Raw genomic sequence first — 16795 nt, forward strand, 5'->3', positions numbered from 1 at the left:
AGAATTTGGGTAATAATCTGCAAATTTCTGCAGAATTATTTTGGGAGTATCATAACTAAAACCTTAATATGTGAAATTAAAAAAAAAATATTTGTTGTTTAAAATGCAAATCCAATTATATTCACTTTATTTGGTAAACAAAGCAAGTCTCTCATATAATATCTCTACTAAAGGACTGCACTGTACATAAATCAGATGAACATTTTCATATTAGTCAATAATGTTACTGTAATTAATTAAAAAATTAATAAGTATAGATTTACACACATTTACTTAAGTAAATAAACAGAATTAATGATGGGCTAAAAATCTGCAGATTTCTGTGCGCGCAGATTTTGTGTGGGCCTACTAATTACCCTAACCTGCCTAGTTAACCTAATTAACCTAGTTAAGCCTTTAAATGTTACTTTAAGCTGTATAGAAGTGTCTTGAAAAATATCTAGTCAAATATTAATTACTGTCATCATGGCAAAGATAAAATAAATCAGTTATTAGAAATGAGTTATTAATACTAATACGTTTCTAAATGTGTTGAAAAAAAATCTTCTCTCTGTTAAACAGAAATTGGGGGGAAAATAATTCAGGGGGGCTAATAATTCTGACTTCAACTGTATGTCAAACAGAGCTAATGACAAGAGGAAAACTCACCTGAATAATTACATTACAGTTAAACCATGAGGTTAAAATCTTGATTCTAACCCACTCTTTCTCCTCCAGCTCTACAGCTCTGTTGAGTTTGGCCGTCGCTGGCAGCTTGTTCACGAGCGGGTGGCGCCCAATCGATTCTACTGGTAAGCTCTCTGTGTGATTCCTTCTTCATCAATCATTCCAGCTCCTCGCGTTCTGCGGCTGATAAAAGAATAAAGCCGAAAACACGGATTGTTGATCTTCCCCACTGTGTCTCACCACCATCACCATCTCCGTTATTTTTTTCTTTTTTTTACCTCCAAACCTCAGAAGTTTTCTTTAATGACTGCTGTCGTTAGGCCTTGTTACAGAGTCCAAGTCTGCATTTTCAATGTTGCAAATGATTTAGTCATTAGGAAGGCTTCTTCAACTCGATCAGGACGGCTAATAGATGTCTAGACTGCGGTGATTAAAGAGACCTGTTGAGAAATAAAATCTAAATGCGCTTCGATTTTGTGTTTATCTCCGGTCTCAAGTGGACAAGCTGGAATGAACTGAAAGGCAGTTTGGGTTTGATTGATTTTCTTTTCTTTTTTCTCTTTCTGACAAGTTTATTTAGGATATATTATAAACAGGAAAATAAATACATAAAGAATTCATATAAATAGTAATAATTATCTAATAGTAATAGTAATATCAATCTATTTAATCATATAAATTCACTTTTATAATTAAGGTTTCATCTGATTTTCAGCTTTTGGATTATCGGCACTGTCTGAATATCTGAATAAATCTATTTTCCCCAATGCACAAGCCATTATTTTCTGACGTTGCAAACTATTAATAGAGTATGTCAAGAAATATAAAGCTTTTGTATAATTCGTTGCATCCAAACTTGTCATGTCTATATTTATTAATATCCATTTTGGCACAGAGATTTTTTTACTTAATTACATAAAAATACATATAGTAAAAAGGTAGATGTTCATTACTAGAATTAAAGTATTTATAATTTAGTGTCAGTGACACTTTAGTATCACGGAGTAGCTATTGCAGTTTTTATTAATATATTGAAATATTATTTTATTCATTTCTAATTATGTTATATTTTGTTATATATATATATATATATATATATATATATATATATATATATATATATATATATATATATATATATATATATATATATGTCAAAGCAAATAGTAAAATTGTGAAATGTTATTACACTATAAAATAACTGTTCAGAAGCATATATATATATATATATATATATATATATATATATATATATATATATATATATATATATATATATATATATATATATATAATTTAGTAAAATAAATGTACTAATTAAATATTTTTTTGTATAACTATTAGTTATTTACTATTTATTAGTTAGTTAACGCTTAAACAGGCGTAAATGGAAAATGATCGGCAAAAAAAAAATGTATAATAATAATGATAATAATAATGATAATAATAATGTCATTTTTACATCATCTGGACGTAAGTAAAACACATTTAAAATACTTTTTTTAAATTTTGGATTTATTTAGGAACTTACAAGTTGTGTGTCCTGGGATTTGTTGCTTTATTAAGGTATAAGAAAAAAAGAAAGATTGAGTCATTATTATAGACTTTTGCTTTTATTTGCAGCTTAAAAAATTTTAATTCTTACTTTCCGTCTTATTTTAAAATTTATTAAGCAAATTTATATGCTGTTTAAACATTGTAAACAGCATATTCCATCTAATCAAGTATATATATATATATATATATATATATATATATATATATATATATATATATATATATATATATATATATATATATATATATATATATATATATATATATATATATATATATATATAATGCATACAGTTGAAGTCAAATTATTCGCCCTCCTGTGATTTTTATTTATTTATCTATTTTAATCAGAGCAAGTAATTTTTCACAGTATTTCCTATAATATATTTTTCTTCTAGAGACAGTCTTATTTGTTTTGTTTGTTTTTTTTTTCGGCTAGAATACATTTAAAAAAACTTTTTCAAAAAAGCATATTAAGGTCAATATTGTTTGCCCACTTAAGCAACATATTTTTTTTTTTACAGTTTTTCTCAGTCGCTTTGGTCCATTTCTCAGACCAGAATTGAAATTCTCAAAACTCACTGTTCAATCTTCACATGATTGTGTCACTTGTGCACATCAGCACAAGCAGTTTCTCACTTCTTTAATCAAGTTGCAAATGTTTTTGTACATCCATGCAAATGATGATGTGCAATTCTCTGCTGTTTCCAACATTATCAATTGCTTATGTCACATTAATCAAAATGTATTATTTTGGTCTCTGTTGAATAGTCTCATCCCCACAACATTTAACCGTTTGCTCATGGCATAAGCCTTTACATGCAAAATGGCTGAACAAGTCATCATAATATTTTGCCATTATGCATTTTTCTGTGCATTTCTATTAGACTTTTTGTTCTAAATCTGTCTAGAATTGGTGAATTTCTCACAGGTAAGTCTTAAATTTTTCTAAAAAAAGGTGTATCTGAAAGGACAGTATGTTATTTGTGTAATGCATTGCTGCTTTTCCTTTCTGTATTGCAATGACAAGATCTGGCAACAAATTACAGTACAAACAGCAAATAATTAAATAAAAAAATAAAAATTAGCCATGGTTTACATCAGAAGCCCCCTCCAGAGTACACTGTTATATTGACAACATGACTAAGTAATTTGTCCTTCTGACAACACTGACACATTCATTAACACAGAAATTTAGTTTTGAGAGATGAACTAAGGATTCTGAGCAAGAGACTGGCTTTTGCAGGTAGTCCATGTTTTTTTTTGTTATTTGTACGTGCTGTTTTGAGAAATGCACTTACTGTTTTGCAAATTTCAATTCTGATTTGAGAAATGTACCAAAGCGACTGAGAAAAACTGTAATTGGCTGTAATTGGAAAATATACAGTGGGGCTAATAATTCAGGAGGGCTAATAATTCTGATTTCAACTATAGGTAAAAAAAAAGTGAAACAGTGGAGAAAAAAAAGGGTCCATGTCTCAAGAATCAATAACTCACAATGTATTTCATGTGTCAATCACAGTGCTATTTATACTCAACTGTTTTCCAGTTTCATTGATCACGTCCATCTTTTACACTACCTGTCATGTTCATCTCTTGTATTTTGGAGGGCGTTGTGTGTCAGGTTTTTGCATAAGCGCATGCAGCCAAAGTGGGACAGAGCGCAGCCATCAGAGATTCAGCCTGAAGTCGTGTTATTTTTAGGCTGGTAATGATCCATCCTCACAAGTTCCCCTCTATGAACTCTCACATATAGAGTCCTATTATCTGAAGTGAGACGAGACATATAACCCGAACAAATGTGTAGCTATTGACTATGTGAAATTAGATTGTCCCTTCTGATGAGATACACCACCACGGTCACAGCCGCTATAGGAGATGATTGAAGAAACTGAATGGATGAAATGGACTTTTGTATCCGTCAGCGCTTCAAAAAGGGGGAACTCAGATCTGATTTGGCTCTTTTTCTGGCCTAATATCCGCACAGATTTAAAGTCTTGGTGGAAGTGAACGAGTCAGAGCTCCTTCACCTTTTGCTATTGATCTGAAATCGAAATCTAGACAGTGCATATTTAAGAAGGAGTTGTTGTAAGCTGTAATGTGCCTGTTCTTTTGTGTTAAGTCAGAGATAAGCTATACAAAAATCGGTTTTAAAATCAAAATTGAATTATTCAAACAATAATAAAGTAGAGATGATCGTTCTGTGATAATGACCGTGCTCGCATACAGTACATTGAGGCAGTCTTCAAGATGGAAATGAAATAAGCTGTGTTTTCTACCACGGCAACCTTTGTGCTGAAATATAAATAGTTAAACTGCTAGTGGGCTGGTTATAGAGGCCAAAATAAAGACAGACGTTCTGACACGGAACGCACATTTTCAAAGGGGAATAGCTGACTTTAGCATTGCTTTTCAGATAAATAAGTATGTTAACCCTAGCATTTTCCATTAAATAAACATATTAGGGTATTTGCAGAGATGGCAAAAGTACACACATCCTTTACTCAAGTAGAAGTAGACTTTGGTAAAAGTTGAAGTACTGATTACACTTTTATGCTTAAATAAAAGTAGGGAAGTACGGCCTCAAAACGTACTTACTGTAAGTAAAAGGTACCGATTACTACTACATGTTTCAGTTTCACTAGGTAGGTAAATATCTGGTTTCACCCATGTATCATCATCCTGATGCAAACTCACAGTGTTCATCATGTAGTTTTGCAGCTATTGGATCAAAAACAACAGCTGCCATTCATGTTCATGTTCTTCCAATAAGTGTCATGATAAAGTCTTGAGATAAAGTCTAATCCTATAAAATAACTAATCTTGAACACCTTGATTAGTTGGATCAGCTGGGTTTGATTAGAATTGGAGTAAAACTGTGCAGAGCTGCGGCCCTCCGGGAATCCAGTTTGAGACCTATGACCTAAACCCAACTTCTACCATACTGACTGTTAACAAGCAGCTAATTAGTAGTCTCATGAGCTAAAAATTTTGGTAAATGTTTCGTTTATGAATCCTCTTCAAGGTAAAACCAGACCTTACTCTGTTCCTGATGAATTGTGGGTTAAAAAGTATAAAATAAAACACACTGAGCTGAAATACTGTGCACAAAAAGGCACAAAGTTTGCTGCAAATCCACCGCTCTGTCTTTAAAATATTAAAGCTGATCCCGGCACATGCCAAGGGATGCTATATTTGCGAAACGTCAATACTTCCCATAAGTGTCATGATAAAGTCTTGAGATAAAGTCTAATCCTATAAAATACCTAAACCTATGGTCTCAAACTCAATTTCTGGAGGGCCGCAGCTCTGCATGGTGTAGCTCCAACCACCTCCAACTCACACCTGCTTAATAGTCTTGAACACCTTGATTAGTTGGATCAGCTGGGTTTGATTAGAATTAGAGCAAAACTGTGCAGAGCTGCGGCCCTCCAGGAATCCAGTTTAAGACCCATAACCTAAACCCAGCTACTACAATACTGTCTATTAATAAGCAGCTAATTAGTTGTCTCATGAGCTAAAAATAGTAGTTAATATTTTTTTAATGAATCCTCTTCAAGGTAAAACCAGACCTTACTCTGTTCCTGATAGATTGTGGGTCAAAAAGTGTAAAAGAAAACACACTGAGCTGAAATACTGTGCACAAAAAGGCACAAAGTTTACAGCAAATCCACCGCTCTGTCTTTAAAATATTAAAGCTGATCCCGGCACACGCCAAGGGATGCTATATTTGCGAAAGCGTCGATACTTCCAATAAGTGTCATGATAAAGTCTTGAGATAGTCTGCTTCTACCTTTTGTGTGTTCCTCGCCGGAGCGGCTCCCTCTGATTCTACAGTCCCGAATAAATATTTCATGCAACAATGATTTTTTTTTCTTCTTCCCAGCACTAAAAAGAGCGAGAGAGAGCTGTGTGCGCTGCCTGTGGGTGTTCTTGGGAAGCAAATGAGAAGGGCTTACTTTTAATGATGTCAGGATATGCTCCTTGCTTCTGTCAGAAAGATGGAGATGGAAATGGGGGCTTAACAGGACAGGCTGTTCTGATGGTACTTTCCCCCGACTTAACTCGTATTGCCCCTTTGGGAGGACGAACATGAATCTTTTAGCCCACAGAATGAGCCTATGTCTTTATTTCGACTCTTTTGTTGTTGTATGGAAACAACGGTTTGTGTTTTTGCAAAGCTCATTGTATGACACACTGTTGTTTTTCCCCTCTCTTTTCTTTCCTCTAGGTCCAAAACGGGCCTTGATAAAGAGCCAGGCCTGATTCACCTTGAGACCAGCATCTCTGAAAGCCGTAAGTCTGAATCCTGTCCCTGAACGTGCTTTGATTACATTTCAAGAAGCTGTAATTCAAACATGGTGCGAGAGGCAACACTTAGAGCCTTCAAAAAACAGGCGACATGTCAAAATGCAAAATGGACAGTTCCGGACTGGTGGGTCCATCTGTCTGTGAAAGTCATAGTAATTAACGTTAATGAGGAAAACACTCTGCACAAATTGAGTTTATCTTTTGTCAGCTGAACCTGCATTCATGTTGACTGATGGACATAAATAGGGCTGACAGTATATATGTCAGGTTTGAATGAACACTGGAAGTAGTGATTGATTGATTGATTGATTGATTGATTGATTGATTGTTTATTTTTATTTTTATTTTAAATTAGAATTCAAAAGCTACTAGAGATCTTGTACTTTTCTTTTGGAAAAAAAACATATATACAAAATAATAATAATAATAATAATAATAATAATAAATATTATTTTTATTATTGAATACATTTAATAAAATTATAAAATATTTATTTATTTATTTTAATTAGAATTCAAAGGCTACTAGAGATTTAGTAAAAAAACATATTTACATAATAATAATAATAATAATAATAATAATAATAATGGTGGTAGTAGTAGTAGTAGTAGTAGTAGTAGTAGTGGTAGAAATACTACTACTACTAATGATAATAATAATATTATTAATAATTATTATTATTATTATTATATTGTTATTATTTGTTTATTTATTTGTTTTTACTTAGAATTCAAAAGCTACTAGAAATGTTGTACTTGTCTTTTGGTAAAAAACATATTTACATAATAATAATAATAATAATAATAATAATAATAATAATAATAATAATAATAATAATAATAATAATAATAATAAAATTATTAAGTTATTAAAATGATTAAAATTAATAAAATGTAATAAAAACTAATAGATTTAATAAATGTAATAAAATGATAACATTTATTATTATAATTATTTATTTATTTAATTATTTATTTCTTTTTTCCCATAGTAATTTGGTCTTTGTATCTATGCATTAAAGAAAGAAAGAAAATAAGTTTTGAAGCATCAAATTGGTAAAGTCCATTCATTCATTTTCCTTTGGTTTAGTCCAAGGGTGTCCAAACTCGGTCCTGGAGAGCCAGTGTCCTGGAGAGTTTAGCTCCAACTTGCTTCAACACACCTGCCAGGAAGTTTCTAGTATATTTAGTAAAGCTACGGTCACACTGGGCTTTGTGTGTGCGAAATTCTGTCGTACGGCGCTGCGAAAAGGGGCGGGATTAAACAAGATGATTAGACATTTAAAAAAGCGAGCGATTGCTCCATGTTTTAAATTTCTGTCCAGAGAGGTCCTGTTTTGATCCTCGATTGGTCTCACGCAGTCAAGTGATGCGATTTCGCAGGTCAGAGTTCACCAAGCTTGAACTTTGCACCGCAGCAACCTGCGAAACTTGACGCATGACCCCGCGCATCCGGTCTGACGCATTCACGTGCGCATGAATGGAAGTCTATGGGAGGAAAAGTCAAGTGTGACCGCAGCTTTAGAGCTTGATTAGCTGGTTCAGCTGTGTTTTATTAGGGTTGGAGCTAAACTCTCCTGGACACCGGCCCTTCAAGAACGAGTTTGGACACCCCTGGTTTAGTCCCTGATTTATCAGGGATCGCCACAGTGAAATGAACCATCAAAATAAAAAATGATGACAGATAAACACCTGTTAAGAATTCCAGGATGTATCTTGTTTCAATTATTCTCTAAAGAAAAAACTATTTTAAAAAATTACTGTAATACACATTTACCATTATTCACATGACGCTTTCATGTAGTGTATAACACTTTAGGCTCAAAAAATCATATCAAGCAAACAAACAAGCAAAAAAAATCATTAAAAATATTCTATTTAAGAATCAAATTGCAATGTGTAAAATTGTATGTTAAATTAAGTACTCATATGTGATCTTATTTTGCATGAGTATATTTTTAAAATGAGTCAAAATTATTGCATTTTCCTTTTCTTTAATCTGTTTTTATGCCTTTTTATTTTTTTATCTTTTTATCTTTTTATTTTTTATGCCTTTTTATGACTTTAAAATAATTAGAATATTCAGTAAACATCATGTCCTGTAAAATATATAATACATTTCTCACCTTAAATGTATACAAATATATATAATTAGTAATATGTATTGCTAAGAACTTAATTTAGACAAATTCAAATGTGTTTTCTTTTTCTATCTCATCCTGCAGAGGCTCTTTATGTCACTTGTAAGCTTCAGAACTGCACTGATGCCAACAAGGGAAAACCTTTCCCCGGATACATTGACCCAAACTCACTGGTGGTCCAGGATGAGTATGTGTTTGTCCAGGTCAGTCATCCATAGAGTGGAAACTATAGTTCTATAATTGCACTGAATACAACTATTGTTTATATAACTACATCTCATTTATATTGATTACCTTTAATTATTTAATGATTAATAATACTTGAACATATCTGTCTTTTATGTTTAACCTTCATTAAACAGCCTAATCTAAACAGTTTTATGGGTTGGATATTTTCTTTGAAAAAAATTAAACCCTCAATCTGCAAACTTTTGTGATTGACAGACCAACCCTGTATATCTCTGTCTTCAAATTGCATTATAGCAGCACTTTAAATGTTCCTAATTTAGTTTCAATGGCCTCCTGTGTGATTATACATCCATCCAAGGTCAAAAAATAATAAATTAATAAATTAATTTCTTTTCATAATATACATTTGAGACTTATTTTCTTACTGTAAAACAGTTTGTTCAAGGATCTGTTCTCTCTGAACCTAGCCTTTCTGTGACTGTTTACTCTGTGCTGATTGGTCAGATTAAGGCCCAGTCTGTCATGATTAAACAACTGCTTATAGTAGCAAACGCCCATTGCCATATCTGTATTTCAGCTCAGAGCTTGTAAAAACTTAGTGATATGATGGTAAGTTTGTATTTATGGTTCTGCCTTTGCTTACAGAAATCAAAGAGGATTCGATCATTTGTGTTTTGTCACTGAGAGCCCACAACGTTGCATCCATAAATTCTGATCTATATAAAATCAGATATATTTTGGCATATATAAGCTGCATCCCAAATAGCACACTATACACTATGCACTTATGCACTATGTACTTATGCACGTACACACTCAACAGAATAATGTATGAATGTAGTGTCATCTCAAATGGAACACTAGCAATTTTTACCAAGCGGAAATTCAAACCATTTCCCTGATAATGTTTGACGGTTGCCAAATTTGTGAAATAAATGACCAAAGTACCAAATAATACCTGCCATGAGTATAGTCGCATTCACCATCGGGAGGCGTGATAATCAGTTTTGTAGGAGAATTTTGCTTTCACAATTCAAAATAAATGAACTAATCCAATATGAGCGCCCGAAAGCTCCGCCCCTTCCGATACATGAACAAGGCACCGTTGAGTGCATGAAGTGTCCATCGTTCCACACTTGATTTTACCAGTTGAATAAGTATATCATCAGGATATCGAAAGTGCCGTGATTTATTTTAGAATTTCAGTGTGAACACACTACTTACACTTTTTAAACTACAAAATAGCGTAAAATAGTACATAAGTATGCAATTTCTCATCTATAGTTCTCTTACAGATCAGTGATTCTGCCATGTTTCTCACTGACATATCCCCAAATCTGAAACTTGGAGTTTAAAGAAAACTTAAAACTTGTAATAATGTTTTTTTTTTTTTGTGAAATCGACGATTTATCCAACATGATTTTAACAAATCATTGTTAAAGCCTGTGAAATTAAAATTTACAATGTTTATAGTAATGCAATCTCACAATGTTATTCTTTTGATAAACAATGAATTTATGTGAGTTAAGCTACTGAAAAAAATAATAGTTTTGGTAATCGACAATGAAAGTCTGACCATTAATCTTAGCCACACCCCTATTACCGTTAGTTTGCTATGAAGGAATGATGTGCAAAAAGCAAGCCCCGTCGCCTCAATATTTCATTTCAATTGGAAGCACATCAACATATTGAAATAAAAGTCTCAGCAAATGTGTAGTATAAAGGTTTCTTATTCATGACATTAGTTTAATCACATCAGTTCAAGCCTGAGTCTCTATCCTCAAAGTGGATTTCCCTTTTGCTCTGCAGAAAACGCCTCTTCTCAGCATGAACCACACTACTATGAACTCTTCCAAGCTTTAGTTGCAACTGCAGCATCTGAGGGTCAAAAAAGATGTTGGTTATGGGCAACCAATGACTGGCATTATGCAAATGTTTTACAAACATGAGTGTGACATCACACAAAGTGACTTCCGGGTCCAATCGCTATATCAAACTGTACAAATGGTAATAATAAACATTTAAAAAGCAATGTGACACTTTAGAAAATCACGATTGCTTTATATATATCCATATCCATGCCTAATATCCGATGGCCAGAAAGTGATACATTTTTTAATATATTGTTAAAATATTGGTTTCTGTGATGCAGGAAGTGCAGAGACTGTTGTGTACACCATGATTTTAAATAAAATTGACTTCAATGTGTGATATTTGACTAAAAAGATGGTCATAAATGAATATTTTCTCAATTCAAATGAGTAGTGGCTCTGACACGGAAACAGTATTCCATATGTCACGACTTAACAAGCGGATATATTTGTGAAAGAAGACAAGAATTACTGACCACTTCCTTCAGGCTGTTTATAACTGCTTCTTTTGGAAGACAAAACCTTTTTAGCTTAGCTTAGCTTAGCATAGAGAATTGAATTGGATTAGACCATTAGCATCTTGCTCAAAAAATGTTAAAAAAAGAAGTTTGAAACTTCTTAGTTAAATTGTGTATTAGGGCCGACGTAAAATTAAAAGTTTCAAATTTGTATAGGAACTATATATAGGATCTGTACTCTCATCCTGGCGTAATAATCAAGGAAATTTTTTGCTGTACCATGGCTGCAGCAGACACAATATTATGCAGTCAAACTTTGAAAAAAAAAATATCAAAGGTATTTTTTCTTTTTTTGTGTGTGTGTGTGTGTGAGATGCTAATGGTCTAATCTGATTTACTGATCTATGCTAAGCTAAGCTAAAAGTCCTCCTGCCAGACCTGTAAATTGACTAAATGGATTCAAAGATAATACAACTCAACTGTTTAATTTTGAAGAGTTTTAAGTAAGCCTATTTCAAAAAACTTTTTCATCTTAACAAAGATGTAAACAGGATTAATATGGTACCATATTGAAGCACAGATAGAATTGAATCCTCTTAATTTAGTCAGTGCAAACGTTCAACTTGTGATCCAATAATGATACCATGATGCATTATAACTGAATCAGGAAGAATATATCTGCAGCTCTTATATGTGACCAATCTTCTGGTGCTGCTTAAAGTGTTGCTTCTCTCTAAAGTGTCTTGGTGCTGTCTGTTTGTGATCCCTCCATTACCCAAGGTGTCAACCGGTGGTCGGCCAATCTATTACGTGTCATCCAGACGAGACGTGTTTACACCCATGAAGCTTCCCAAATACACCCTTCCAAAGGTAGGCCAGCTCATTCGCACTCGCGCGACACAAAGCCAGAGTCTGACAGAGTAAACAGACATTGCTATTTCAGACCCAGACCACCGTGTGCCACTTCGATGTTAGTCTTTGAAGCTTTACAAAAAATAAAAAATAATAAAAATGTGTTTCACTGACATATGTATAAGATTTGTGAATAACAGCTGAGGCAATGTTATAAATACTGGGTATAATATGATTAAAAGGTTTAGGGTTGGTAATAGTTTTAGCATATATTACAGTACAGTATATGAGAAAAAAAACACTTGAAAATTCTTAGTTTCTATGGATTAACTGGATTTATTAGGTTTGGATTTGAGTAAAATCTTAATGTTTGATTAATAACATTTCAAATAAACAAGTCGTTTGTACAGTATTTATGGTAATATATATGGTAATATATTTTTTTCTTCTGGAGAAAGTCTTATTTATTTTAGTTTGGATAGAATAAAAGGAGTTTTTACTTTTTTTTAAATGATTTTAAATTCAATATTATTATCCCCTTTAAAAAATACCTAAAACTTTCCTAAAGTAAAAGTCGTTTTTACTTTTTAAATTCATTATTAATATCCTTCTTTAATATTTAACCTAAAACTTTCCTATTTATCCTAATTTACCTTGTTAAAGGGATAGTTCTCGCAAAAATAAATTTTTTTAGTATTTACTATGTGCCAAGCCTTTATCGTTTTTTTTTAGTTGAACACAAATTAAGATATTTTAAAGAATGCTGGAAACCTGTAACCATTGACTTCCAGAGTGTTTGTTTTTCCTAATATGGAAGTTTAATGATTATAGGCTCTCAACATTCTTCAAAATATATATTTTTTTAATTGAACAGTAGAAAGAAACTCATAAAGAGTGAGTAACTACTGTTCTAAATAATTTTTCATTTTGAGGTGAACTGTCCCTTTAAGCTCTTAAATTGCTTTTTATGGGCACTGATACATTATCCTATTTTTTATCAGATTTTATATCTGATTTGTATAAGATAAAATGAATGTACATCTATGAAAGACAAACACTTGAGAATTCTTAGTTTCTATGGATTTACTGGATTTATTTATCATGTGAGGATTTGAGTAAAATCTTAATGTTTGACTTATAACATTTTAAATAAGAAAGCCGATTATTACAGTATTTATGGTAATATATATATGGTAATATATTTTTTTTCTTCTGGAGAAAGTCTTATTTTAGTTTGGATAGAATAAAAGGAGTTTTTACTTTTTTTTAAATGATTTTTAATTCAATATTATTATCCCATTTAAAAAATACCTAAAACTTTCTTACTTACCCTAATTACCTAGTTAAAGGTATAGTTCACACTAATATGTAAATTCTGTCAATATTTACTTTTTATATGTTTATAGCCTTTATGAGTTTCTTTCTGTTGAACACAAAAGAAGATATTTTGAAGAATGCTGGAAACCTGTAACTATTGACTTCCATAGTGTTTGTTTTTCCTACTATTGGCATTTGATAGAAGGGCTTTCACCATTCTTTAGAATATACTCTTTTTTTTATTTGAGAAGAAAGAACCTTTTTTATTTGAGAAGAGAAATCCAAATGACATATATATATATATATATATATATATATATATATATATATATATATATATATATATATATATATATATATATATATATATATATATATATATATATATATATATTTCTCTTTTTATACCAATTGTCATTGTATGCTCTAAATTACATCTTTATTTTAAATATAAAAAGTGTAGTTTTGGGTGAGCTATCACTTTAAGCCTTTAAACTGCATTTTAAGTAGAATAACATTCTTGCAAAAAAAAAAAAACGTATAAATTATTTGTACTGTAATTTCATCATGGCAAAGACAGATCATCGTGTCCCTCAATGTTAGACTTTTGAAGCTACTGTAGCTATACAAAAAAAAACATCAGATTTTTTTCCACTTTTTACTGGTATCTAAAAAAATATCAAACTTACCTAGTTATCCTAATTAGGCTTAAATTTTACACAAAATTGAAAGTTCTGTCAGCATATTCACCTTATTCTCCGTGTACGAATAAGGTCAATATTCTAAAGAAGATGTTTTGAAGAATGCTCAGAACCTGTAACAATTGACTTCCATAGTGTTTGTTTTTCCAACTATGGATGTCCAGGCTGCATAGATTTCATTCTTTCACCTTTCTTCGAAATATCTTCCTTTGGTTTCAACAGAAAAAAGAAACTCATGAAGAGTGAGTAAATACTAAGTAAAATTTTCATTTTTGGGCAACTACCTCTTTATTGCATCAAATTGCTTCAAATTTTAAGTGGACTACTAGAGTACCTTGCAAAGTAGCTAATAAAATAGTATGTACTGTACTGTCATCATAGCAAAGACAAATCATCATGTCCCTCAGTGTTAGTCTTTAAAGCTAGCTTTTAAACATAAAACAAAAAAAAGATTTTTTTTCCTCTTTTTACTGACATTTGAAAAAAATAATTAAAAATTAAACCTAAAACTTGCCTACTTATCCTAATTAACATAGTTAAAGAGACAACAATTAAAATTCTTTACATGTTTCTAGCCTTTATCAGTTCCTTTCTGTTGGACACAAAAAAAAGATATTTTGAAGAATGCTCAAAACCTGTAACCATTGACTTCCATAATTTAGCTTTTTCCTACTATGGAAATTCAATGGTTACAGGCTTTCAGCATCCTTAAAAATATCTTCTTTTCGGTTTCAACAGCAAAAAGAAACTCATAAAGAGTGAGTAAATACTGAGTATTGATTTCATTTTTGGGTGAACTATCCCTTTAATCCTTCAAACTGCTTCAAATTTTAAGCAGACTACTAGAGTACCTAGCAAAATAACTAATAAAATAGTATGTACTGTACTGTCATCATAGCAAAGACAGATCATCATGTCCCTCAGTGTTAGTCTTTGAAGCTAGCTTTACCAACAAAAAAAATAAAAAATCTGCTTTTTTTTCCTGCTTTCACTGGCATCTGGCAGGCCTTTACTTCAGAGCGAGTGAATTTCAGGGACGCAGATGCTACCGCGCTCCCTCGCCTCTCAGGATGCTGTGTTATTATTCAGAGCTTAAAATCCGCCGCGCTCGCATGACAATTAAACATGTTTTATTCAATCAAGCTCTCGGCGCTCCTTACAGCACACACCCAGCAACCCTCTCGCGGTCTGGGGTAGATGAAATTCGCAAACTGCCAGCGTGTGGTTTTTTCGCCGACTGACAGGCTCAATTTGGGGCTAATAAGAATATTTGCCGAACGCCGGAGCTGTGAGCAAAACAAGGCAGGTGAGACCGGGCTCTGATACTGATTATTAATGGGATTCGGCTCAGTGGGGTGAGACCGCCACTGCTCTCCAGCTGTCCCCTGCCATCCCGACAACAACATTCATATTCAATCTCACTTGATTACAGGCAGAAATCACATTAAAGGTTAAAGTCGTCCTCCTCTGGTATATGTAAATGAGAGAGGTAAATGCATTTGGATGTTTTGAATATTAAAAGACACTTAAGTTTTTTGGGAGTTCGGCCTACTTTTTTTTCTTTTTGATGAGAGAGCGTTGGATCACTTAAATGACTCACTTATGGACCGCGTTGGAAAATGACTCATCTACTGTTGTAGTGTGTTGACGGAGTATGTGTGATAGCAGTAATAAGTGCTGACAGACAGATAGAAATAAAATTACTGTACAACAGCAACATCATAAAAACTAGGGCCATTGTGATTACAAAGTTTGAGTTTGATATGATTTTTATCAGATATAATGAATGTACAGCTATGAAAGAAAAACAATTGAAAATTCTTATATAAACATCGATGTTTGTGTGTGTGTGTGTGTAAATATATATATATATATATATATATATATATATATATATATATATATATATATATATATATATATATATATATATATATATATATATATATATATATATATATATATATAAAGAGAGAGAGAGATACAGTTGAAGTCAGAATTATTAGCCCCCCTGTTATTTTTTTCCCCAATTTCTGTTTAACAGAGAGAAGATTTATTCAACACATTTCTAAACATAATAGTTTTAATAACACATTTCTAATGACTGATTTATTTTATCTTTGTCATGATGACAGTAAATAATATTTGACTAGATATTTTTAAGACACTTCTATACAGCTTAAAGTGACATTTAAAGGCTTAACTAGGTTAATTAGGTTAACTAGGCAGGTTAGGGTAATTAGGCAAGTTATTGTATAACGGTGGTTTGTTCTGATCGGGAAAAATATATAGCTTAAAGGGGCTAATATTTTGTCCCTAAAATAAAAAAAATAAAAAAAACTTCTTTTATTCTAGCCAAAATAAAACAAATAAGACTTTCTCCAGAAGAAAAAATATTATCAGACATACTGTACAAATTTCTTTGCTCTGTTGAACATAAATTGGGGGGCTAAAGAGGGCTAAAAATCAAAGGGGGGCTAATAATAACGACTTCAACTGAATTCAACTTATATATATTAGGGCTGTCAAAATTAGCGTGTTAACGCACGTGATTAATTTGAAATATTGAACGCGTAAAAAAAAAAATAACGCAAATTACGCAGTTGCAGTTTTTTTTATTTCCTGTTGTGGTCGACGTGTGTTCAGGGACGGCGCTTGCATAGTGGCGACCTAGGCGGCTGCCTTGGGCAGCAGAATAGTGAGCAAACCCCCCGGTCCTAACTTTCATCCTCG

The 16795-nt window shown here is 32.2% G+C and overlaps 1 protein-coding gene across 2 annotated transcripts in view; it reads left to right on the forward strand.

The window, feature by feature from the left end:
• LOC130226020 (VPS10 domain-containing receptor SorCS1) overlaps positions 1–16795 on the forward strand; it is a 360403-nt gene that overhangs the window by 264841 nt on the left and 78767 nt on the right. For both annotated transcript variants that reach the window (XM_056456596.1, XM_056456595.1), the window contains exons 5-8: positions 718–791; positions 6455–6519; positions 8759–8877; positions 11973–12062. In XM_056456596.1, the coding sequence (XP_056312571.1) occupies positions 718–791; positions 6455–6519; positions 8759–8877; positions 11973–12062 (348 nt within the window). The remainder of the gene's footprint in view (positions 1–717; positions 792–6454; positions 6520–8758; positions 8878–11972; positions 12063–16795) is intronic.

The sequence above is a fragment of the Danio aesculapii genome, chromosome 1 (assembly GCF_903798145.1).
Source record: "Danio aesculapii chromosome 1, fDanAes4.1, whole genome shotgun sequence".
Classification (NCBI taxonomy): domain Eukaryota; kingdom Metazoa; phylum Chordata; class Actinopteri; order Cypriniformes; family Danionidae; genus Danio; species Danio aesculapii.